We start from the raw sequence: 25599 nt of genomic DNA, 5'->3' as shown, positions 1-25599 counted from the left end.
TTATAAATTCACTGTAAACCAATGGCTTCTTGGGGCTTATTGCTTTATTATGCGTTTTTAACGTAAAACACAGCAGCTTTAATCTATGAAGAATGTAGGCTGTCAAACATACACAACTGTTAGCCAATCATAGCAGTGGGCGATTACTTCAGAGTCTACAATCTGCCACGCCTATTCAAACAGTGTTCTGCTAAGGGAAATTAGCCTATTACTTCTAAAGTACTGTTTTTTTATTTATAAATCTTGATAACATTATAAGTGGACCTCAGAGAACAGTACAAAATAAAAACAAAAACAATTCATGTCACCCCTTTAAAATCAACTTTCACCAACCCGAATATGGCAGTTACACACTCAGTTGCCTGATTAAACCAGAGAGGCATTCACATAGCTAGCTATAAACATGGTCCATTAAACTAACTTTAATATGAAAACAACTGTACAGTTTGAAAATATCAGAGCCAGTTGTTGGGGTGGGCTCTTACAGCTGGGACCACTGAGCTTCGGAAAAACAAACTAACCACTGTTCATCAATCAGTCACCAAGACACACTATTTGAAATGATTTTCTTTATTGACTGAAAAGCAGTGCAAAGAGAGATGGGGATAGACTAGAAAACATTAAAAACAGGGCCAGAATTGAACCCAGGTCTGTATGGTTCAACATGTTGCAGGACAAGTGCGCTACGATCTGCCCCACTCACTCTAATAAGACAACGATCATTAGGCAGACACAGATCTTAGCTTGAAATAAGCAGTAGTCATCACAATTGCAAAAAATGACTGTTTCGGGCGTTTTGGTAATACCTGACACTTTTCTCATGTGCATAATTTCATTTATGCACATCCAGACTGATATTTTCATAAATATGGCACATATGAGCAATACATTCAACACCTTCATTTGTTTTCAAATGATTCAGACTAATGAAAATCTGTGCATGTAAACATAACCAGTGTTACTACAACAAATGTCTTCAGCTGGATATTATGACACTACAGTGACTTCTGGGACAATTCATTTTTCTTACAGTCAAAATTCATGCTACAAGTCCTCTAATCCAGTTGTGTCCACCTTTACTTTGATGAAAAGTGTGTCGTCTCTCACATAAACGGCATTCCGTGGGGCCTCCAGATCGCCGTGGGATATAAATCTTGGGAAACCTGTGGCCACATTAGCATCAGACGTTGGCCGACGAAAGCTGTCACTGCTGGTATCGGGGGTGAAAGTATTGCTCTGGTGGTTCCTAGAGCCGCTTTGATCCAGTAATGTTAACGTTATGTTCTGTCTGAACGGCCACGGTAACAGTGAGTCGAAGTCTCCGCGCATTATTGTGATGTAGAGCGACAAGTGAGTGCCTCTCCCTGAGTTGTCCCCGCCGAGGTAGGCCCGCACGCTGAGCTTGTAGCCGCTACGACTGGTGTAGAAGGGGGTCGAGTTGAGGGGGGTGCCGGCCTCTTTCCGGTGCCAGTAGTCACGCACTTTCCAGATGAGCTTCCCGTCGTAGGAAGTGGATTCCAGCTGGCGGAAACGTTGCTCATTACACTGCAGCTGCTCCACGTGGATGTCTAACAAACGAGTATGACGTTGACACGTCTGCTCTAATGCACCTGAGGGACACAAACACATACAAACATCTGGATGTTATTGTTCTGTGTGAGACTAGAACCAAACTGTATAATTTACTCATCTAGCTGTTCCAAACCTGTATAAACCATGACACACCATCCCAATCTCATGGCAGTTTGTACATATTCTATGAGGTGGCTAATTCATATGATTTTGGCTTGTATTTTATGAATTCCCCAATTCATATGAATTCATCCAAATGACCTACCCCTAAACCTACCCATCACTGGGGTCTAGACAAATTGTACAAAATCATACGAATGAGGTCTTACGAATTAGCCACCTCATAAAATCTGTACGACTGGGTCGTGAGATGGTGTTGGACACAATGGGTGTCCAAACTCGGTCCTTTAGGACCAGTGTCCTGCAGAGTTTAGCTCCAACTTGGCTTAACACATCTACCTGGAAGCCTAACACATTGATTAGCTGGTTCAGGTGTGTTTGTTTGGGGTTGAAGCTAAACTCTGCAGGATGTTGGCCCTTCAGGATCAGGATTGGACACCACCATGTCTACATAAACAATATCAAACCTGGCCAGATCATACAGCTTTACAAAAGAGATTACTTCTAGACTACTTTTAAAGAGTTTTTGTCCTTTTTATAGCTTGACGTGGTCACAATACACTATAAAAGTATGGAAACGGACTGAAAAAATTGACAACATACTTTTAATCAGGAGTGTCCAATCCTGGTCCTAGAGGCCCACTGTCCCGCAAAATTTAACTCCAACCTGTTCCAAAAAACTATCTTGAAGTTTCTAGTACTCTCAAGTCCTTGAATATCTGACTTAGATGAGTTTAAAGAAGTTCACTTCCAGAACAGAAATTTACAGACAATTTACTCAGAAGAAGGGTCTTATCTAGCAAAAGGATGAGTTATTTTCTAAAAAAAAATTGACAGTTTAACTTTTTTAACCTCAAATGCTCGTCTTGTCTTGCTCTCCCAAAACTCTGTGTATTTCGGTTCATGACAGTTAGGGTATGTCAAGAAACTCCATCTCATTTCCTTCTCCAACTTCAAAATCGTCCTACATCGTTGCAGAATTACCAACCCAGTGTTTACAAAGTGAATGTGCAAAGAAGATCAAACACTTTACAACAAAGGTAAAACAGCGATGTAGGACAATTTTAAAGTTGGAGAAAAAAAATTAGACGAGTTAGACAAGATGAGCATTCGAAATTAAAAAGTATATAAATTCTCATTTTTTTTTAGAAAATAAACAATCGTTTTGCTAGATAAGACCCTTATTCCTCAGCTGGGATCGTTTAGAGCTCTTTGAAGCTGCATTCATGGGCACCATAGAAGGCCATTACATGAAGAGAAATCCCGAAATGTTTTCCTCAAAAAACATAATTTATTTACAACTGAAGAAAGAAAGACATGAATATCTTGAATGACAAGGGGTAAGTAAATTATCTGTAATTTTTTGTTCTGGAAGTGAACTCCTTTGATTAGGATTGGAGAAAATCTGAAACCCAACCTGAATCTGGACACCCAAATCATTCCATTACTGTGATGACAACAAACTTTTCGGGTCCTAAAATCTGTACCCATGAAACCCAAAGTTCTTTACCCGAAATAAATGAAAAAAAAAAAAAAAAAAAGGTAACAAAAAATGCAAAAGTTTACCTAACATGTTAAGCAAGACAGGTCAAACGGTTGCTCTCGCATATCATTAGTTGACCCAAAGAGAAGCCTAGCTAGAAGACTGTTTACATTACTATCCTGAGTTTAGCTCCAACTCTGATTAAATAATAAGACATACAGAATTGAAAACAACCAAGTGTGTTGGAACTAAATCTGCAGGAAGATAGAAGATTGGCCAACCCTGATTTACGCTAATGTCCACTTTTCCCTTGCAACAAGGCTGAGATCTATTTTCCAAATTGCTTGTCATGTAGATGGGGTTGTTGAGGCAATTTACAGTACCCAATTCATCTGTCTTACATGATGTCTTTGGATTGTGAGGGAAACCAGAACACCAAGAGGAACCAGAGACCTTCACATGCCTGAGCCCAAACTTTTGAATGTTTGCATTGTGCATTTCGAGCTTTGCCAATTCTGACAGTCTCTGCCTCAGACCTCACGCTCACGGACCGTTGCATATGGCACACAAAATTGAAAACACTTTGGGATTTTCAAAGTCGTCATCGGATTATACAGGATTTCCAGGAGTGTGTGTTGCATTCTTTAATGTACCGCCTGGAAATGAAGATGCCGTGACATGCAAGAAGAAAGCTGTCGTGTTTACAACTGTAGTGATAAGGATTTATCAGGATCAAATACACACTGAATTTTCAAAAGTATGTGAAATATTTAAAGTTTACAGCATAGACTCTTTTAAAACATGTCTGTCAAACAACGCCGGTCTGTTATGGTGGGGGCACAAAACGAAAGCGATTGGTTGCTTTACCAGGCCGTGGCCATTCAAAGCAGCCAAGTTTCCCAGGCCTACTGCCATCAGTCTGAAAGTCTGGCTACATGAGACTACCATCCTGGTAACTTCTATTTAACGCTGTCAACAGCAAACGCTGTCAACATTCATGTGTCCATGTCAGGCTTGACTTACCCAGGTGTTCCCTGAGGCTTTCTGTGACGGCCACCTGCTGTCTGAGGGAGTCCAGTGATGCCCGAAGGCTCGGGAGCTCTTCGCTCAATTCAGACCCCAGAACGCCCCGCAGATCCCTCAGTTCACGCTGAACACTGCAGATCCGCACTCTCTGCTCCTCCACAGATCTCTGCGACGCAAACACAGATCATACAGTAAACTCTGATTAGGGTGACCATATGTGCCATTTTTACAGGACACGTCCTGGCTAGGATTTCTACATTGGCTAAAATGTCCAGGAATGTTTGCGCTGTGTAGACTGATTGTTGCATGACATTCGTGAGAGCTATAGAGAGCAGACAGCTCCTTTTGCTTTCAAATCGCTCTCACAGTACTTTAATGTCATACAACGATTGGATGCGCAATTGCATTGCATTGCATTGCATTCTCTGTAGATCCCACCTTCTCACGCATCACGAATAGTCAATTATGTACAGTGCCTGCCAGTGTTGGGGGTAACCCATTACAAGTAATGCAAGTTATGTAATCAGATTACTTTTTTCAAGTAACTATTAAAGTAATGCATTACTTTTAAATTTCTAAGAAAATATCTGAGTTACTTTTTCAAATAAGTAACTCCAGTTACTTTTTTTCCTATTTATTAATTGAAAGCTCTCCTGTCCCCATGTTGAGATAAATCGGGAGTAAGATGTAAAATGTGAACATTCATTAATTAATCTTACAAAAAGCAGATTCAGTATTCCTCAAAATGAATAAAAACAGTGAAATGCAACTCAGAATATGACGCAAACCTACAATAATTAAATGTTAAATAATACAAATATCCTTTTTTATTTAATCACATTTTATTACCCAGTGTCATTGCTGCTGACCTTCCAATTCAACCATACTAATAAGCAAAAATTACTCAAGATAAACTAACATTTGTTCTTTTTGTTTTATTGCTGAAGAGTGTTGAACTTTCTTCTTCTGCATTCTACTGTACAGACGTGAATTTATTTTTCCTTCAGCCTGAGGCTTTTGGTGTAAAAGGGTTTTTACATTTGACAAAAATAGAACTTTTTATATTAAAAACAAACAACCAAGTCCTGCCCAGATTTAAAAAGTAATGCAAAAATAACAATGCATTACTTTCATAAAAAGTAACTAAGTAACGTAATTCGTTACTTTTTTAGGGAGTAACGCAATGTTGTAATGCATTACTTTTAAATGTAACTTTCCCCAACACTGATGCCTGCACGCTATCGCTATTGCACGTATGGCCTCCCAAACTGTTATGTAACAATGTGCCCATCCATGTATTTTAATGTGCATTTTTATTATTGCATAAAAATGCTGAATAGAAATGGGAATATGTGCATAAAATCTTAAAAAGTGTATAAAAACTGTATGTGCTTAATTGAGGCGGATAATTGATATCTGATAAGAACACAGGCTCATAAACTCTGATAGAAATACAATTACCTAATAAAAACAACTGTAAAAAACAAAAAACACAATTTGTTGAGTCAGCTTAAAATAATTTGTTACCCTGCAGCCTTAAAATTTTAAGTTTAGTCAACTCAAATAAGTTCAGTCAACTTGAAATGTTAAGTTGTACTAAGTAGCAACTTAGATATTTGTTGAATCAACTCAAATATCTAAGTTGTCACTTAGTGTAACTTAACATTTCAAGTTGAATAAACTCTTTTGAGTTGACTGAACTTAAAATATTAAGACAGCCAGGTAACAAATTATTTTAAGTTGACTCAACAAATTGTTTTTTACAGTGCATGCTGGTTAGGTATGTTTTGAAGCATGGCTGCTGGTTTGAGATGGCTTACGCTGGTCCTGAGCAGGAGCTAGTTGCTTATTACCAGTTAAGAACCAGCTCAAACCAGCAGCCATGCTTCAAAACATACCTAACCAGCATATGCTGTTTTTTTTTTCAACGCACTGTAAAAAAGAATTGTTGTAACTTAAAAAAGTAAGTGTTCGTGACCATGAAATGTTAAGTTGTACTACATGAAAATGTGGATATTTGAGTTGAGTAAACTTAAAATTTTAAGGCAGCACAAACACTTGCTTTTTAAAGTTGAATGCACCTAAAATGTGACTTTGCTTCAACAGATCATATGATTGAATAACTGGACATACTAGCAGATCGAATCTCTTAAATGTCGTTTTAGTCATTCTGAAATGCCTGAGCCAAAGCCTGATCAAAATGATGATCAAGTCTCATCAAAATGATCTCACAGAACTGTCACATGACTGCTTTCCCAAACATCCGAATGCAAGATAACATGACAGTGCTTGCTGTTGTGTTTCACAAGTAATTCATTATGTAGGAAGGAAAAAAAGAGCTACAGTGATTTCCCCGGCTGCAAAAGCTTCCCAGGAAGCAACGATTTTGTTCTCTTCAACAGGAGATTGAAACAGCACTTTATTGGCAAATGTTTTATGCGATATTGCAAATTTTGAATATGTTAAACATGCAACTTGGGGTGGAAACACAGCTAATGACATAACAAAACAGCTCCCTAAATATGTATGCATGTAAATTTAAATATCCAAGCTAGTCAAGCTCTTAATCGTGGCAAAACTACTACCACATAAATAATGGCAATAATAAATGAATGTGCAATGAATGATGATTACTTGATTCTCTGAATAACAATAATAGTTTATTATTATTTACAATACAATAAATTGTCCTTGATATAGATTCAGAAACAAGTCAACCGTTCCTTTAACTTGGTATTAAGAGGGTTTATGAGAATTAGATAAGACATTGTTTCTAAGATTAAATGGCAAATAGCGGTTTTGTACTTAACACAGGTTTTTTTTTTTTTTTGTTTACCTGTAAGGTAGTAAGTGTGCTGTCACACAGGGTGATATCCCGGTCCAAATTGCTGACCACAAGACTTTTGTCCTTCAGCGCCCCCTGCTGGACTAACATATCCTGCTGCAGCTGTTCCACCTACAACAATTTGTATAATACATAAAACATTTTTATTTAAGCAGTTCTAAGCAAATAATAGCATTTAATGGGATTTACATATAATACTGTTTTATGAACCAGAATCTTTCCATGAAAGCATTTCATACCTGTTTCTCAAGTTTGGTGTTGCTTTCCAGAACCAGCCGAACATGGGAACTGAACTCTGTGTTTTCATGAACTTTCACTTTCCCTCTTTTACCCTGGAAGAAAGACAGAGTTCAAAGGCTGAGAGGCTCTAGATAAACACATACATTTATTGAATGTAAACTCATTAAATACTGCAGCACTTTCACTTGCTTCAATGGTAAATATGAATGTTTTCTTACTTTGAACGTGCAGCCATAGTTTTTATAAATGCAGTCAGTCTCCACTTCAAGGCACTCATCAGCATGAGCTTGCAGCTGCGGGGGATCAACAAGCGGCAATGAGCAAATTAAAATATCAGATTATTCATGGAGGCCCTAAGGGGACATGGTGATGGAAAAATATGAGATGGGAGGGAAAATTACATTTTAATGCTCGCAAAGCTTTTGCCTTACCCCATGAACTTTAAATTAGCTTGCAAATCTTTCGCGTTCTTTCCAAACTTTGACAATGCAAAATAAAAAAATTGTTGATGGACTTAAGGTGACTACATTTTTCCAAAGTTTCTTGGATGAATGCAATAGCATTGAAATACGCAAAGTTTCAGGGGAACTAAACACAATACTTTTGTATGGGAAATATTAATGTTTTGAGAGAGAACACAAAGTTTCCCAGGGGAACACAAGAGTTTTGCAAGTAAATGCAAAAGCATTGAAGGGTCATTCCACAAAACTGATGCCTTTTCCACTTAGAAAAATTGAAAAATACAAAAAAAAGTTTAATCGATATATATATATATATATATATATATATATATATATATATATTTTTTTTTTATATATATATATTTATATATATATATATATTTATTTTTTATATATATTTTTATATATATATATATATTTTTTTTTTAAATATCCATGAAATGAAGACGGCAAAAAATTGTATTGTGCCATCTCAGGATATGCAACGTATTTTATGACTATTTTTCCACCTTATGTTTGGTATTTTACTCAACCCTGTTACTGAAACAAGCATTACTACATGCTATAGTTTAATTATAACTCATAGATAAAGGCATTCGCTCAATAATATACCGAAGGTGACCTTTAAAATGCCAAACCTAATCAATGTCATCCCTGTTAAACTCTAAAAAGTAACAGGTTGACAGTAACTGGTTTGACGATTTCGGACAAATTTGCTAATTGCTAGCTAATAGTCAAGTTGAAAGGATTTTATTTGTAGATATTGATTATAATAAATGTAAGAAATAACTGTTTAAATGTACATTTTAAAAACGGTAACAGGACTGACATTGCATGATCTTAGTCAAGCATCGAAAAAATAATTTTAGAGAAGTGAGAGAAACATGCTTGTGTTTTAAGTGTTGGAAGACTGCACTGTAAAAAATAAAAAACACAATTTGTTGAGTCAGCTTAAAATAATTTGTTACCCTGCTGCCTTAAAATGTTAAGTTCAGTAAACTAAAATAAGTTTAGTCAACTTGAAATGTTAAGTTGTACTAAGTGACAACTTAGATATTTGTGTTTGCTAAACTTAACAGATGGGTAAGTAAGCATTTTTAAGTTGATTCAACTCAAATATCTAAGTTGTCACTTAGTATAATTTAACATTTCAAGTTGAATAAACTTTTTTTGAGTTGACTGAACTTAAAATTTTAAGGCAGCCAGGTTACAAATTATTTTAAGTTGACTCAACAAATTGTTTTTTACAGTGTGGTTGAGAAATGATGTAACCTCTTAGAAATAATGTCACTTGAATGTACATTATTTTACAAGGGTTTTTTGATGGTAACAGTGCTGACATGAAATCAGGGGACACCAATAAAACAATTTGTATTTTATAGAAAAAATGCACACTTATGCCAAAAACATTGCTTAACAATGAGACTATATTTACAACAATATGCAAATGGAATCGGCAAAGGACACTCGAGACGGGAATTGAACTCGGGTCGCCACGAGCACAGTTGTGCTATGTGTTGGTGCACTAATCACAAGGCTATTGACGCCGACATATAGCACAACTGTGCTTGCGGCGACCCGAGTTCGATTCCAGTTTCGAGTGTCCTTTGCCAATCCCACCCAATCACTCTCTCCACCCAATACTTTAATGTCTGCTCTCTACTGTCCTATCTAATAAAAAAGCCCCCAAAAATATAATAAATAAAAGGAATTTTATATGCTTTCATTTTGCAAATTAAAAGTCCTGCCGAAAAAGAAAAATCAGTGAGGGACAGTCCAATAAAATATATGTTTGATTATTTCTTAGGGACGCAAAAGTCCCTAAAATATAATTTCCCATCTCATGTTTTTCCATCTTTGTGTCTTTGCTCTGTATTATTCTGAAGATAACAATTTACTTCAAGGCATGACAAAGGACACTAAATGCATATTCAGTCGAATAAAACTTTCTACAAGCAGAGTGATTTATCTGTGCCAAACCTTCAGTCTTTTGATCATCTGAAGACATTTGTTGGGACATGGGATTTCAAATTCAGGGCATGAAGTCTTCTGATGGACCTGTCATAATTCAGAGACATGATTAGAAACATGCACAGCTCAGTTGACTCTGTGCAGTGTTGACAGGGAAACATTCTGACCAGCAGTTGAGATACGGGGAATGAATGTTTGCAATGGTGGCAGGACTCCAGACGGAAGGAGCAGACGTTCCTCTGATGGTCCATTAGGTTTTTGCGTGTCACAGTTTCATTGCACCCTATATTTGAACATCTAATTCGCTCGTACTGACAAGCTTTTAGATGATCCTGAGAAAGAAAGGGTGTACTAACATTACTGAGCTCTGAACGACCAACAGACTGCTTTTATTATCAGTTTACAGCATATTACGTCATGTTTTGCCATTTACCTGAAGGTTACATAAGGTAACCCTCTGTGTGCAGTCTGGGGCGTTGGTGCAGTAGACCTCTAAGTTTAGCAGTTCGCGTTTACAGCAGTTGTCTTGAAAAACCTGCAAGCATGGGATATGCAATGAAAAAAATAAAGCTGTGCTTTTGATAAGTGAACATAAATATGCTTTAAAATAGTAATATTCTCACCTCCTCTGGTTTTATAGGAATGCTGTCTATAGGACATTTTGAACTTCCTCCATTTTCACTGAAAAGAGGAAGGTTTGCACATAGCCGAAGATATCAAGTTATGCACTTTCAGCTAAAAATAATATTTGTTCTGACGTGCAACGATTTGCTTAATTTAACTTACACGTAAGCCCTCACACACTGAGCACAGAAGATGTGCCCGCAACCCGTCTGGTGAGGGTTCAGGACGATCCCGCAACAGGACGGGCAGATGAACTGTTGCTCTAACCGCAACACAAAGCGCAGCGTGCGATTGGTCAGAATGGATTCCAGCTCCCATGACCTCATGGTCTCAGAGTTCTGACGGGACAACCCGGGACACTCGTTCTCCTCTGCGGCCATGAAAACCTGGTAACATTAATGAAAATTACACGTAGTCTGACACAGCAACAGATGTGGAAATCATTTGAAAACTGCATTGACAAATGCAATTCTATGTCATGTTCCTCTTTTGTTTTTAGCAGCTTTGATGTTGATCTATATATGTGACCCTGGACCACAAAACCAGTCGTAAGTAGCATGAGTATATTTGTTGCAATAGCCAAAAATACATTGTATGGGTCAAAATGATCTATTTTTTTTTTTATGCTAAAAATCACTGATATTAAGATCATGTTCCATGAAGATATTTTGTAAATTTCCTACAATAAATATATCAAAGCTTAATTTTGATTAGTAATATGCATTGATAAGAACTTCATTTGTACAACTTTAAAGGCGATTTTCTCAGTATTTCGATTTTTTTTTTTTTTTTGCACCCTCAGATTTCAGATTTTCAAATAGTTGTATCTTGGCCAAATATTGTCCTAACAAACCATACATCAATGGAAAGCTTATTTTTTTTCAGCTTTCAAAAACTGACTTATGACTGATTTCGTTGTCCAGAGTCACAAATCCTCCAATAACAACTGGAACAAATATTACAAAGAGCTTAATTAAGCATTCACATCATTCTTTAATATATTTTAATGCATATTCACAATTTCAAATATATTTGGCTATTTCAAGCTAAATACCCGGGTATCAGAAAGTGAATAAAAGACACAATCACACCAGTTTTATGTGAAAATTATGCTTGTAATATTTAACACAATATTAAATTAATATTATATTTTAATAATTGTGGATTTAAAAGTTTACTTCAATATTAAATTTATTTACGATAGGGTGAATTTTGAATAGTCTGGATGCCAGCATTTACCCTGTGTTTTATAAAACTTCTGTAATGAAAATAGGGCTGTCAAACAATTCCTTGCAATTAATTGCATACAAAATAAAAGTTTGAGTTTGCCTAATATATGTGTGTGTACTGTGTGCAATTATTATGTATATATAAATACACACAAATTAATGCATATATTTAAGAGAAATATGTTATGCACAAAACATTTTTATTTATATATAATATAAATACATATACTTGTAAATATAAAGTATATACATGAATGTGTTTGTATTTATACATACATAATAATTACACACAGTACACACACATATATATCACAGTTAATCATTTGACAGCCCTAGAAAAATTGGAAATTTTAAATTTGGTAATCAATTTAGAATTTTCTTCCTTGTTATTAATATCAAGTTCCATCTTAGATTTTTAGAACATCACATAAACCAAAACCAGTTCCTTTTCCTATTTCGCAATAATGTGTAATGATTTTTTTAATACTTCTGTTTTTTTTTTCTGTTTGATAAAATTAGATAAAAAGAAGCTAACTTTTTATTTCCATCCCATCCTTTTCAAATTGTATTAAGCAAGTAGCTATTACGTAAGCAATAAAATAATACAAATAACAAGCAAAACATAATTAAAAGGTTGAAGCATTTGAGCTCGACAAGGAGACTTTTACGAGACCAAAAGTCTCGTAAACCTTTATATGGAAAGACTTCCTTTTGGATTCAAAACAAAATTAGGTTTAGTTAATAAATGCACTGTGCATTTAATGCACTATGTGACCTAAAATGAATTTGAATAACCCGTATGTTAACTTGCAACATAAGTATGAGAGTAACAAGCATTGTTGGGGAAAGTTACTTTTAAAAGTAATGCATTACAATATTGAGTTACTCCCTAAAAAAGTAACGAATTACGTTACTTAGTTACTTTTTATGGAAAGTAACGCTTTAGTTTTTTAATCTGGGCAGGGCATGCTTGTTTGTTTTCAATATTAAAAGGAAAACAAACGTTAGATTATCTTGAGTAATTTTTGCTTAGTGCAGTTCGAAGGTCGGCAGCAAAGATCGGTAAATAAAAAGGGATGATTAATTGTTGACTTATAATTATTAATAACGATTTCTAATGATTAATTGTTAACTTATAAAACCATGGTAGTAGGGTTAACATTAACGTCGCCCCTATTTACAGACACAACTAAACAGAATAAAGTCTGAAAAGGAGCCTCACTGTTTCAAACAGATTATTATGACAATTACGGTAACGCATTAATCCGCGGATAATTCTTTTTAATATCGTAGTTTTTAAAGCACGATCATGCACACTACGGGCTGTTCCTGTGTGCAAACATATGGGGAATCCCCAGTGCAAGAACATGACACTATGAATCTAAACTCAACTAAAGCAGTTTACTGTTACATGCCTTTATAAAGTGAGCGCATTCACCACCCTGAGCCAAGCGTCGGCGTGGTTATCGTAAAAACACCGTCGGCGACTCAAATAACCATGTATTCCACATTTAAACATTTACTTTCGCTTTACACTATCAGCAAGATAATTCGCAATATTTATTTCAAAATGCACAGGGCTACATACCTGAGGGTTGATGGCTTTAATAGCTCATTTTGACTAATGTTGTCAAGCGCTCAGTGGATGTAATCCTGAAAAGTATTATTTGACAGCTACGCTGCTCAGCGCGCAGTGCCGATGCACTTAGTACGTCACTCTTATTTCGGGCGCGCTGCCACGCGATTAATGCGAACGGAAAACGGAATGACTAAACCTACTACGGCGAAGGCTTGACTCATGAATAATAATTGAGCAACGTCACATCAGTTACCAAGCAACGTCTGCATGAGCTAATGAATATTCATAACGGAAGCCTTGGCTGTAGTAGCTCTTGGTAATTTCTTGAACGGAAAGTGCACTGCAGGAAGTTTCTATAAACCAGTAAGACAAACTAAATGGATTATTCCGTAAAAAGAATACGATTAAAATCCTGAGACACATACGAAATAAACAACTCCAGCGTATAAACGGCAACATTAAATGAAATGAAAATGAAAGTCTGTGTTCAAACGTGTTTTAATGTTTCCATATGACGAGCACATGACACTTCACATATGAACATGCTTTAGGCACAAATTTAAAGAGACTTTTCATTATTATACATATAATGCCACCACACTCTGAGCTGCCTACAACCTGTTGTTAAAAACCAATCAAATTAGGTTGTATAAAACAAACAGGGGTACTAAAAGGAATATTACTTATCCATAAACCTAAAAATAAGAAAGTGTACCTAATATCGTCAAAAAAAAAAAAAAAAAAAAAAAAAAAAAAACATTGTATTGAGACATTAAGCACTTTTCATCTGCATTACAGTAGAAACAAAACATTAAATTAAGAAAATCATTTTGTAAGTGCCAGGAGCACAGATACACATATCAAAATCTAGTTAAGACTTCAAAAAAACTAGCAAGAAAATTACATAAATTATGAATGATTAAAATTGTACACAAGTGAAACGTGTTTACACAGTGACTGATTGCATGCACGAGAATATTCCAGCATTAATCAAAGATCCGTCATATTCTGATTATGTAAATGTCATGTATAAGCACCAAACAGACTACCATAACCAGATTAACATTTCAGTTTAGACATCTGAATAAGAACGTCTGTTGTAATCAGCATTTCGAGTCATGTAAAAAGCTTATTCAGAATATTCACCCTAACTGAAAAAGGAGTTAAAACGTCTTAAACGCCAAAGAGATCAGAATAAAGGGGAAAGAATGCACATCAGTTTATTCTGATAATGCTAATTACATGTACACAGTAATATTCAGTCTTGGATTATGTAAACATCTTTTCAGAATAAGGGTTTAACCAGAATATGGACCTTGATTGGAAAATGAGCACTACTATGATCTGATCAACTGATCTCCAATCCACAGTTTGGAATCCTGCACTTTTCCAGGGTAGAAAAAGGGTAACGCTACATGCATATTCTGATTAACAAACAGCACAACACTAATGAAACAACTCAGGTCAACAGCTTAATGTCTGGTAGGAAAATGTGGATCATTTCTGCAAGTCAAACAGGTTTATAAAATGAGGTTGAAATAAGTGTTTTATACTCAAAGGACCAAAGTAGTTTTTGGTATCTACCAGTAGAAAAAAAAAAAAAAAAAAATCTATGATTTTCATTAGCAATTAAGTATGAGATTATATTTTCTTGTTAAGAGCACTTTGATGGCAAGAGAATCTGGACAGGTGATTTTCTGTCAGTCTGTAGCACCAAATATTAAAAATACAAAACACATAAAACGACATGACACTGTAATCAACCACAAACACAACAGATGAACAACAAAACGACAAGCAAAACCCATTTAAAGAGGTCTGCCATTACATCATAGATAAGAAACAACAAGAAAAAGTGCTGAGATAAAACACAATATTTTAAAGATGTAAAGGTATAGTTCACCCAAAAATGACATTTACTTACCCTCAAGCTTTCTTAGGTGTATATAAATGAAGTTATATTAAAAATGTCCTGGCTCTTCCAAGATTTACAATGGCAGCGAATGGGTTTTGAGATGTTCAAGTCCAATAAAGTGCATCCATGCATCATGAAAAGTACTCCACATAGCTCCGAAGGTTAATAAATGCACTCTGAAGCCAATAAGTATGAAAATATCAATATTTAAAATCTCAAGTTTCTGTTAACTGTCACAGGAGAGTGTCGTTTCCCTGGATTACGTAGGATGTAAGAAGAGGATTTCGATATAAGCCAAGAGGAGACTGGTTTTCTTTTGCTGTATACAAAATTTGGTTCCCGTGAGACTAGTACATTCGCTCCACAGCTTATGCTAGAACAGTTAGCGGAAGCAAATTGCGGTTTATAAAAGTTTAAACAAGGTTATTTTTCCTTACACAAACGCATTGATTTGCCTCCAGAGCCGTGTGGAGCACTTTTTATGATGTATGGACGCAATTTTTTGGGCTTCAAAATCTCAACACCCATTCACTGCCATTATAAAGCTTGGAAGAGCCAGGAGATTTTTTTAATATAACTGATTGTATTCTGAAAGAAGAAAGTCATACATCTAGGATGGCTTGAGGGCAAGTAAATCGTATAGTAATTTGCATTTTTGGGTGAACTATCCTTTTTAAAGTACAACGTTACAACATGATTACAAAATCTAAAATAAAAAAAACAAAAGTTTAAATAAATAGAAAGTTACGTAACTAATATATACAGTTTAAAACAATCTTTTTTTTTCCTAGTATTCACAATGAGAACTGCTAATTATTACCTTCATCTGCAATGTCACAAGTATAAAACACATCAGTGTAGAGAGGAGGAGGGTGTCTCAGACTGGATGCCCACCAGAGTGGGCGGCTGCTGGCCCGGCGCTGCGGAAGCCGTGCTGGGAACAGGCGCTGTGGGTCTGGGGTTGAGGCGTGGAGGGAGGGGGTTGGAGGGTCGGATGAGTGGCGGTGGCTGGTTCAGGGCAGGACGGGGCTGAAGGAAACGGGCTTGCTGCTGCAGAGGCGGTGGCTGGCGGTGTAATGCTGGAGTGGCAGGAAGAGACGGACGCAAAAGCGGTGGGGGTTGGTTGAGAGAAGTGGAGCTGCTGGCTGCTGTTAGGGATGATGATGTGGCTATAGGAGATGGACCGGAGGCTGGGGTCACCTGACCCTAATTGTGAGAGAAAAAGTGAAGAAAACCATTGGCACAGGTTTCATTTTTTTTTTTTTTTTTTTTTTTTTTTTAACTTTATGAGGGGCACACCTAGGTGGGTGTTTAAAAAACTGTTTAGCTAAAACCATAAGAACTGATATGCTTCAAAACTTTGTTTTTTAGGAAGTTAAAACTTACTATATTTTCATGATGTACAATAACTTACATAAACACTTTTTTAAAAATACTTTGTTTTTAGGAAGTTTAAGGTCTTTCAATACAATTGTAAAAACTTCCACATTTAGGTCTTTTTAAACATTAATTTTACAAAATAAATTACATTAATAATATTTCAAGGTGAACTCACTGGATTGAAGCAACTGCTGTTAACTTTCTTTCACGGGACACTGCACTTATTCACAATTATAAAAGTACATTGTTTGCATGTTCTTTAAAGGCCATGCTGGTTAAACATTTCAGTCGTGTGCTGTTCTGACAAACACTTTTTCTGAATGCATACACCTGAAGTGTGCTTACTAGAAAGCCTGTCAAACAGCGGCGGATTACTGGCCTCAGTTACCTTTCACGTCTGATTGCCCAAACACTGACTAAAACACACAAGGTTTACTTGTAAACAGTTATGTCTACAGCAGAGGCTGCGTTAGACTTTAACAAGGTTGTAAAAATTCCATCATAATCTATCATCATCATCCGTCATTTTAATTTTCATATTTTATTAATAATAACACATTTAATTGCGTTTATTTTTATTCACTTGTTCACTTTTACTTATAAACCTACAGGACGATATAGGCTTATGCTTATTTTGAAGAAAACAGATGAATAGACGAGACCGCGTAACTTTTTTTTACGTTCAACACCACACCCCGCAGTGACAGCGATTTTAATATATTCTCATTTTTATAAACCAATATCGATTCATAAATCCAAATCGATCTTTTGGTCTATGCTGTTTGTAGGGCCCTATGATTTCCGTGATGCGTAAAATGCAGACGGAATCTTGGAATCCAGTCATAAAAACGGAATTTACTGAATAAGGCAGAATGTCACGTAATTTGTCAAAGTTTGAATGAATTAATCAAAAGTGTCATTACACTTAAATCAAACCGCAATATGGACTAGTACCTGTAAATATTACACCGTAAAAATACCATTTAAATGTGAATCCTGCATGTTCTGTGTGTCTCGGTTTTAATTGAGCAGACGAGCGGTCTTGTTTACTACACACACTGAAGTGAGCGTGACGTCTGTCGTCTCACAAAATGAGGACATAAATACATGAACAATATCTGCTGAGAGTCACTTCATGATCATTTGACCGCTCCATTTTAGGAAAACTAGCGTTCTATCATTTACACACAGAAATGTAAAGGTAGACACGGCAACCTGTCATAATAAAAGTCCAGTTTAACTTGAAGACAGATATATATTACTACCATTACTACTACAACTAAAATAAAACAAACATTATTTTTTAGGGTATAATCACACAACATTTCTTCCATGTTTTAATTTTAATAGTAAATTCCCCTTTGTTTGCCAAAAAAAAAAAAAAAAAAAAAAAAAAAAAAAAAAAAAAAAAAAAAAAGTTTGCTTAATTTTCAATAATAAAACCTTTCATAAGGCTATTTTAAGAATAAATTTGAATAAATTAAGTATGCATTCAAATAATTAGACATGCTAAATGCTCATTTTTGTTAAACCTATATTAAATTGGTGTGAAATGGTATAAGTTTAATGATTTTAATTAATCAGACGTACTCATTCATTCATAAAAAAAAAAAAAAACTGAAGGGGGCCTTTTTTTCAGTTTTTCCGTCACTGATTTAAAAAAAAAAAATCTGTCAATGACGGACAATTTTCGGTTAATGCAACCTCTGGTCTAAAGTAAGAGTAAACAGTTGAGAGGAAAACAGATGCATGGCTGTATATTAGAGATGTGTGGGGTCTTAAAGGGACAGCACACTAATAGTCCCGAGCATACTTCCACTGGTCATTAAGGAGATAGTTCAACCAAAATTAAAACACTTATTATTTACAAATTTGCATGTTGTCCCAAACCTGTATTAATTTTATTCTTGTGTTGACCACAAAATAAACAATTTGGGTAACCAAACAGTTGCTTTGATAGTAGTAAAAAAAATAAAAAATAAAAAAATAAAAATACTATGGAAGTCACTTAGGAGCAGCAACTGTTTGGTTACCCACATTCTTCAAAACAACTTATGGAACAGTGGAAAGAAACTCATTCAGGTTTACAAAAAAAACAAACAAAGAGAAAATCACTCATTGCTCTTGACTGAGTAACTTTGCAGTTTACTTGAAGAAGAATCAATGTAGGATAATTCATACAGTGGAGTGTATTTTTATATTTGTTCAATTTCTTTACTGCTACTGCTAAACACACATGAAAAATAAAAGCACTGTTTGTTATATTAGTACATCATGTGTATTTGTAATGTGCATCTTTGTTCTTATATTTTAAGATAAAAGGTAAAATAATGAAATTTTTTATCTTCACCCAATTTGGCCTAAATGTCTGCAACATGTTTTTTATTTTATATTTTGTTACCTTGTAAGGCTTTGTTTTTAAAATAGGGAAATTAGTTTGGCTTGTACTGCTTACACAATTTGCAAAATACTAAAACCAACATGACAAGGATTTGGGATAAAAATAAGGAATTTTCCCTTAAAAAAAAAAATTGTGATACGATATTTTTGCCATACCGGCCACCCCTATTTGATCATTAAACTAAGCATCAAGTGTAATCTTAAGATATTACTGGAAGATATAGAGTGACAACCAATATTTATTTCATTGAATGCAAGCAGTCTGCTATACTGTTATATAAATCTCATTGATTTTCATCACCAGATATTAGAAATTCATGACTTTTAAGCAATATAAACATCGGCAACTGCACCAAATCAAATTTCTTTGCTCAGTTTAGATCTCAGAATAAAACCACAGTTTGTCTCCATATTCTCACCAGATCAAATGAGCCACTAAATGAGCCATAAAAGCCTGATGCATCAAATATTATACTCACATAGATGTATGCAAACTTTTATTTTAAATTTCTCTCTTCAGGTCCAATTACTTGGAAAAACAAAACAAAAAAACCAAAAACAAACAAAAAAAAACAACAACATATTATGACTTTTATTTTAGAAGTCAGGTTTTAGAGGATTAAGCCTCACCTCTTCCTCCTCCTCATCTGTGCTCTTTCCTGAGGAGGTGTTGCTGTTCTTTCCATCCTCACCAGAGTTGGCCCCATCTCCGTTGGGAGTGTGAGTTCCCTGCTCCGCCTCCCATTCCTGAAGCACCTCGTCCAAGTTAAAGCGCCGTCGATAGTTGACAAAGAAATTCTTCACCTGTCCCACCGTTTTGTTCCCGATCACATCAGCTATAGCCTGGAAGTCCTTCCCGTATTTTCGTACTCCTAGTTTAATGAGGCAAAAAAGGATGTCACAAATTAAATTATGCATAAGAACGCAGTGAAACTGATATGTTAATTGTTCACCTACCTTGTACTGCCAAGAGCTGCTCATCTGTTGTCCAGCGTGCATTAATTTTTTGGGTGCACTGGAACAAAAATGCAACAGTTAGCAAAATGAAAATGGTAGTACACAAACAAAAACTAACACAACTCAGATTAAAGTGCACATGAGATCAAGTTTAAGCAGAAATGAGTCACCTCAGGCAGTCTGAATTCATCAATTCCATCTTCGATCTTCTGTTTAAGCCCACTGTTTAACTGCTTGGCATTTTGAACCTAAAGAAAACAAGGTCAGTTTGCAAAGAGGAAAGGCATTAATCCATTCCAGAATGATTTGTTCAGTATCATCTTTTTAAGAGATTCCCGCTCATACCTGTCGTTTCAGGGACACCAGCTCCATGTCCAGTTGACGCAGGACTGAGTTTGCAGCGCTGGAGCTGCAGGAGATGGCCACCACATCCTCCTGTGTGAGGTACATGCCTTTAGGTGGGCGGGCACTTGGAGCGCTGGGTGTGGTGACGGTGCTGCAGGGTCTGGTGGTCCCTCCGTCCCAGTCCAATTTTGGAGCTCAGTGTCTGAGGTTCTGCATGAGTCTATCAGGGGAAAAATAAATCACTACTGAGTAGGGCTGCGCACTACAGAGTGCGCTTTTGAGTTGACAAAGATGCAACATGGCAGTGGAATAAGAACTTTTTAACTTTTTATAATGCTGTTTCATGCATGAGATGCTGCAAGAGTGCAACAGTCGAAATGTCCACTTTACATAGAAAAAAAAACCAATGAAAAAGCAGTGCAATCGAATACAAAACCGTGTTAAAGGAGAAGTCCACTTCCAAAACAAAGATTAACATAAAATTTACTCACCCCCTTGTCATCCAAGATGTTCATGTCTTTCTGTCTTCAGTCGTAAAGAAATTATGGTTTTTGAGGAAAACAATTCAGCATTTTTCTCCACATAATGGACTTCATTGGTGCCCTGATTTTGAACTTTCAAAATGTAGTTTAAATGCAGCTTCAAAGGCTCTAAATGATTGCAGCCGAGGAAGAAGTGTCTTATCTAGTGAAACAATCTGTCATTTTTTCAGAAAATAAAAATTTGTATAGTTTTTAAGCACAAAAGCTTGTGTAGCACAGGCTCTGAGATGCGCGTCCATGATGCTACGTACTATTGAATCACGTCGAAAAGTCACGCGGAACTATACACCCAGTGTTTAAGCGAACGCGCAAAGACTAAGAAAGTGCAAGCAAGTCAAACGCTGTTTACAAACAGAAAGCTACAACGACGTTGGACGATTCTGAAGTTGTAGAAGAAAATAAGATGGAGTTTTTCACCACACTCTACCTTTTTGAGCCGGAGTACACAGACGATGAACTTAGACGTGATTCGTAGTAGTAATGGGAAGTTCGGATCATTTTACCAACTCGGACCTTTGAGTCACGTTCAGCAAAATGAACGATTCTTTCACCCCCCCTTCCTCAGCTGGGATCATTTAGAGCCCTTTGAAGCCGCATTTAACCTGCATTTTAGAAGTTCAAAATCGGGGCACCAATAAAGTCCAGTATACTGAGAAAAATCCTGAAATGTTTTTCTCAAAAAACATAATTTCTTCACGACTGAAGACAGAAAGACATGAACATCTTGGATGACAAGGGGTGAGTAAATTATTTGTAAATTGCTGTTCTGGAAGGGGACTTCTCCTTTAAGAACTATTACTGTATGTCTGATACTTCATGTTTGCATCATGGTGACAGGCTGAAAGGTGCTGATCATCGTTTTTACATAACATTTATAGTTAATAATAGTCTACTGGGGTTATACCTCAGGCATTTCAAATTTGAATTACCTTGACCTCAAAGCATTTTCCTCATATTATTTCTTAACCTATAATTTGTCAAGACAAGTTTGTACAAGATGTAGTTGTAGTTCATACATCTTCTCTGCAAAGATATTTAACAAGTGATTTGTTTAACATTTACATCATGTTGACAACTTCATGTGTGGTGCACTTGGAATAGTATTTTCTTTAACAAGAAGGTTAATAAAGAAAAAGTTATGTTGTAGTTACATTTTCAAGTTGACTACAAAAAACAACAACAACAGAGAATCAGTCATACAGTCTGGGGGGAAAAAAAAAAAAAAAAAAAAAAATACTTTTAATTTTTTGCCATATCGCCCATCCCTACTATTAAAGCATTTAAAATAGTTTAAATGTAACAATATGGTTCACAAGAATGTTTAGACACCTTTTACACACATCTGAATATTTGATATAATTACCTCTTTCTTTGCTTCTTTTGTCGGGTCATAATCACTGTCATTGGCCTCAACAGGATTGGCGTCTTCCATCTCTTCCTCACTAAAATGTCAAAAACAAAAAACAAAATGAGTACCAGAAACACTCAAAACTTGAATCGACTGATAAAAGACGGAAAAATCTTGAATCAAAAACAGGGAAAGTGAATGGACAAGTGACCTTTCATCTTGGTTATTCCGGTTTGCCAGCTTTCGTGCTTGCCGGTCCATCAAGCTTGTCCGGGACCGCGTTTTCCACGAATAGTAGTACTTCACAAGACTGGATATGGATTTGTCCGGCAACTATAATCAATTGTCAAATTCATGAATTAATGTAAAATTAAGTTATGTAAATAGGAAATGCATTTAGTAAATTTGTAAATTTACAAAGTGACATATCTGATGACTTCAATAGGGGGAAATCGCAGAGAGAAAAAAAATAAATAAAAAAATTACACCAAAATAAAATTACATTATTATTAAAAAGCCAAATTGTATTTTGTAATAAAAATATGTTTATTTATTTATTTATTTATTTTTAAGAACTAAAGGCTGGAATTGCTAAAAATATACAGTAAAAACAATTTAAATAACCATTTCCTATTTAGATAAATTGGAAAATTAAACTTATTTCTATGATCCACAGTTCAAATTTCAGCAGCCATTAATTCAGTATTCAGTGTCACATTATCCTTCAGAAATCAGTCTAATATGCTGATTTGCTACTCAATTATCAATTATTGGTGCTCACTTACTAGTAATGCATTGTATACAGCATAATATAATATCTTATGATTTTTGTGTTTAATATTTTGGAGACCTTGATGCATTTTTTCAAGACTCTTTAATAAATAAAAATATCATCAAATAATGAACGATCAGAGGAACATTCATTTGAAAGAAGCTGTGCAACTGTTTTCAAAACTGATAATAATTAAAAATGTCTTAAGCATTAAATAGGCATATTCAAATGATTTTTGAAGGATCCTGTGGCACTAAAGACTGGAGTAATGATGCTGAAAATTCAGGTTTGATCACAGCAATCAATTACATTTTAACATAGAAAACAGCTACTTTAAACTTGTAATAATATTTCACAATATTACAGTTTTAACTGTATTTTGCATTACAGAATCACAGAAATAAGTCAAAATTTAAAACACATTCAAATGGAAAACAAGTCTTTTAAATTAAAAAAACATGTTTTCATAATATTGCCATTTTTACTGTATTTCTGGTTTTTGGTGAGTATTAGCACAGTGCACACATTTAATTTTACTTTCTAACAATAATTATGCACACAACCTTAATGTATATTATTCTATGAGGTTTTTATATCTCACAGCAGTATTTATTGCACAGGTTTTTAACTTGAATTAGCATAAACTAAAAAGTCAATGCATTATAGTAAAGAACATAATGAGAACCATTTAAAAACACACAAACCTGGATGCATTATAATAATGAGAAAACTAGTTCTGCATTATGGATATGAGAAATTGTTGGTACTTGTCAAATTTCACAATTCAAATATTACACTAAAGGTTTTGCATTTTGCAAAACATTATTTCCTATTTCTCCTTTGGATTTTGACATTAACTGCGACCTGGATGCATTTATAATGAGATTAACCGTCTTAGTTTGAAGACATGTCATTGTTAGCTCAGTAATACTAGCAGCGATGACTCACCATCTGCTGGATCCTATGAAAGCTCTTCCCATGAAAACTGAACGCTTGCTCAAACAACACCTTGTCCTCCACCGTCCACTCATCAGGGAAGGGGGTGAAGTTTGGGAGATCAGCAAGGGATTTCTCAATGTTGTGTTTATGCCAGAAGAGCATGCCGAGAGCCTGTGAAGCACAGAGGACATACATGATCATCAATGATCACTGACAACATCTTGGAGGATTGTGTTTATTTTTGTAACTCACCTGCTCAACATTGTATCCATGCTTTTCTTTTGCAATTGCAATGTACTCATCCACTGTGGAGAACAAAAAGAGACACACACAAATAAAACGCATTGTCACAACTAAAAACGAAATGACCAAAAATGGAAGTTGCAAATACTTACGTTTAGAGTCAACTATTGTGTGATATGGAGACCAAACCAACATGCCACCGTTGTCTTTATCGCTGTATTTTGTGGAGCCTACAAATTTACAACACAAATAATATGTAATAAACGTGTCAAAAAAAATTGCAATGTTATTAACAGATTTTTACGAGTTAAAAACTACAAATGCAATACTTTAACGTCAGTAAGATTTTAGATTTACTAATATTTATTTAAAAAATATTCAGTGTTGCAGTTATTTAAGAGTTAAATCAGACGCTGTGGACAATTTTGTCTCACATGAGCAACAACACAAATTAAACAGTAATTCAAAGGCATATCACGCAAAACTGCTATTCTATTGCCTTAAGAATTGTTTTGACGTTATTAAACATTTTTTCCTGTTCAAATAGCTGATTTATTAACGAACAAAACCCAACATTTAACTCTTGACTCATTTTCAGTTATATGTCAAAGTTACTGGGTATATTAGCTGGCGAGTGGCTAAGCGAGAAAGCTAACATCCTTTCACAAAAAGCTTTTTATGAGTACGTAATCACACACTAACACTAAAAATCGCTTTAAAATAATAAAACTGTTCATTCGACACCGAAAATCTTTAAACGCAAGTTTAAAATATTGATTATACACAAATTGTTAGGCGCGATAGTTGTACCGAGGCTACCACCGTCAGTCAGGTTCTTAAAGGCGGAATGCAGTGCTTTGCCCTACCTGGATCAAATTCGGGAATATTAGCTTGATAATCTGATCCCACACGCATGCCCACATCTGAAAACAAGAACAACTGTGTGATGTTTCGCACTTAATAAGCAATTTGCATTTCATTAAATATATAAACAACCTCCGCAGGGGTGTTCGAGGCTATACCGTGCTCGTCGTCACTGCCGCTCTCGTCCGAAAAATGTCCATTTGAGGCGTTTGACGGGCTTTTCGTTCCATTCGAGCGACCTTTGCCTAGATATTCCGACCCTTTGTCCATCATTCCCGGCATAATGGCGATACGCGTGATTATTTTAAGCAAAAATTAAATATGTCAACACTACAGCATTTATTCTCTCTCCACTGGGCTCTGCGCAGCTGCGCCGCTGTGCACTCTGGTATCCCTCCGCTGGATCGCTCTCGTGTTTCCTTAGCTTCACTGTCCCTCTTTACATCGCTAACATCTTTTGTGTATTTTCATCAAATGTTCAAAGTAAATGTGTAGGTTTGCGTGAGTTTTGTTCTTCGTTTATCGATAAACTCAAGAGGCCGGGTCTTATTTTCCTCGCGGAAGGAATTGTTAAGCATGTAAACAAAGGTGAAGCGCGGCTCCTGTGTGCGCCACTGTTGCATCAGTTCTTTTTAGGCATGTTTTTGTTTTCATTTTTTCTTCGAAAATGTCTAAATGTTTATCTTTTGAGCATTACATTTATTAATAAACTGAGTAGGCGAGGTTTATACCTCGTGATAAATA

At 35.7% G+C, this 25599-nt stretch overlaps 2 protein-coding genes across 2 annotated transcripts; both read right to left on the bottom strand.

Annotated features, from left to right (window-relative positions):
- Window positions 1-560: 560 nt before the first annotated feature.
- traf5 (Tnf receptor-associated factor 5) lies at window positions 561-13301 on the bottom strand. Its single transcript, XM_051095569.1, has 11 exons — window positions 13160-13301; window positions 10505-10728; window positions 10342-10399; window positions 10152-10253; window positions 9886-10050; window positions 9728-9805; window positions 7505-7579; window positions 7286-7378; window positions 7038-7157; window positions 4199-4367; window positions 561-1610 (listed from the first exon to the last, which is right to left on the bottom strand). The coding sequence occupies exons 2-11, from the start codon at window positions 10720-10722 to the stop codon at window positions 1045-1047; spliced, it is 1644 nt and encodes a 547-aa protein (XP_050951526.1). The 5' UTR covers window positions 10723-10728; window positions 13160-13301; the 3' UTR covers window positions 561-1044.
- Window positions 13302-14741: 1440 nt separating this feature from the next.
- On the bottom strand, window positions 14742-25390 carry rcor3 (REST corepressor 3). The gene is given in 13 exon segments (XM_051095252.1): window positions 14742-16271; window positions 19476-19717; window positions 19803-19860; window positions 19973-20050; window positions 20148-20267; window positions 20269-20367; window positions 22053-22131; window positions 22249-22370; window positions 23758-23919; window positions 24001-24053; window positions 24144-24221; window positions 24858-24914; window positions 25014-25390. Coding segments are annotated over 13 exon segments (1626 nt in total). The 5' UTR covers window positions 25138-25390; the 3' UTR covers window positions 14742-15917.
- Window positions 25391-25599: the final 209 nt, after the last annotated feature.

Source organism: Labeo rohita, chromosome 22 (genome assembly GCF_022985175.1).
Source record: "Labeo rohita strain BAU-BD-2019 chromosome 22, IGBB_LRoh.1.0, whole genome shotgun sequence".
Lineage (NCBI taxonomy): Eukaryota > Metazoa > Chordata > Actinopteri > Cypriniformes > Cyprinidae > Labeo > Labeo rohita.
Note: the sequence above shows the minus strand (reverse complement) of the source record. Positions and strands in the feature narration are given on the sequence as shown.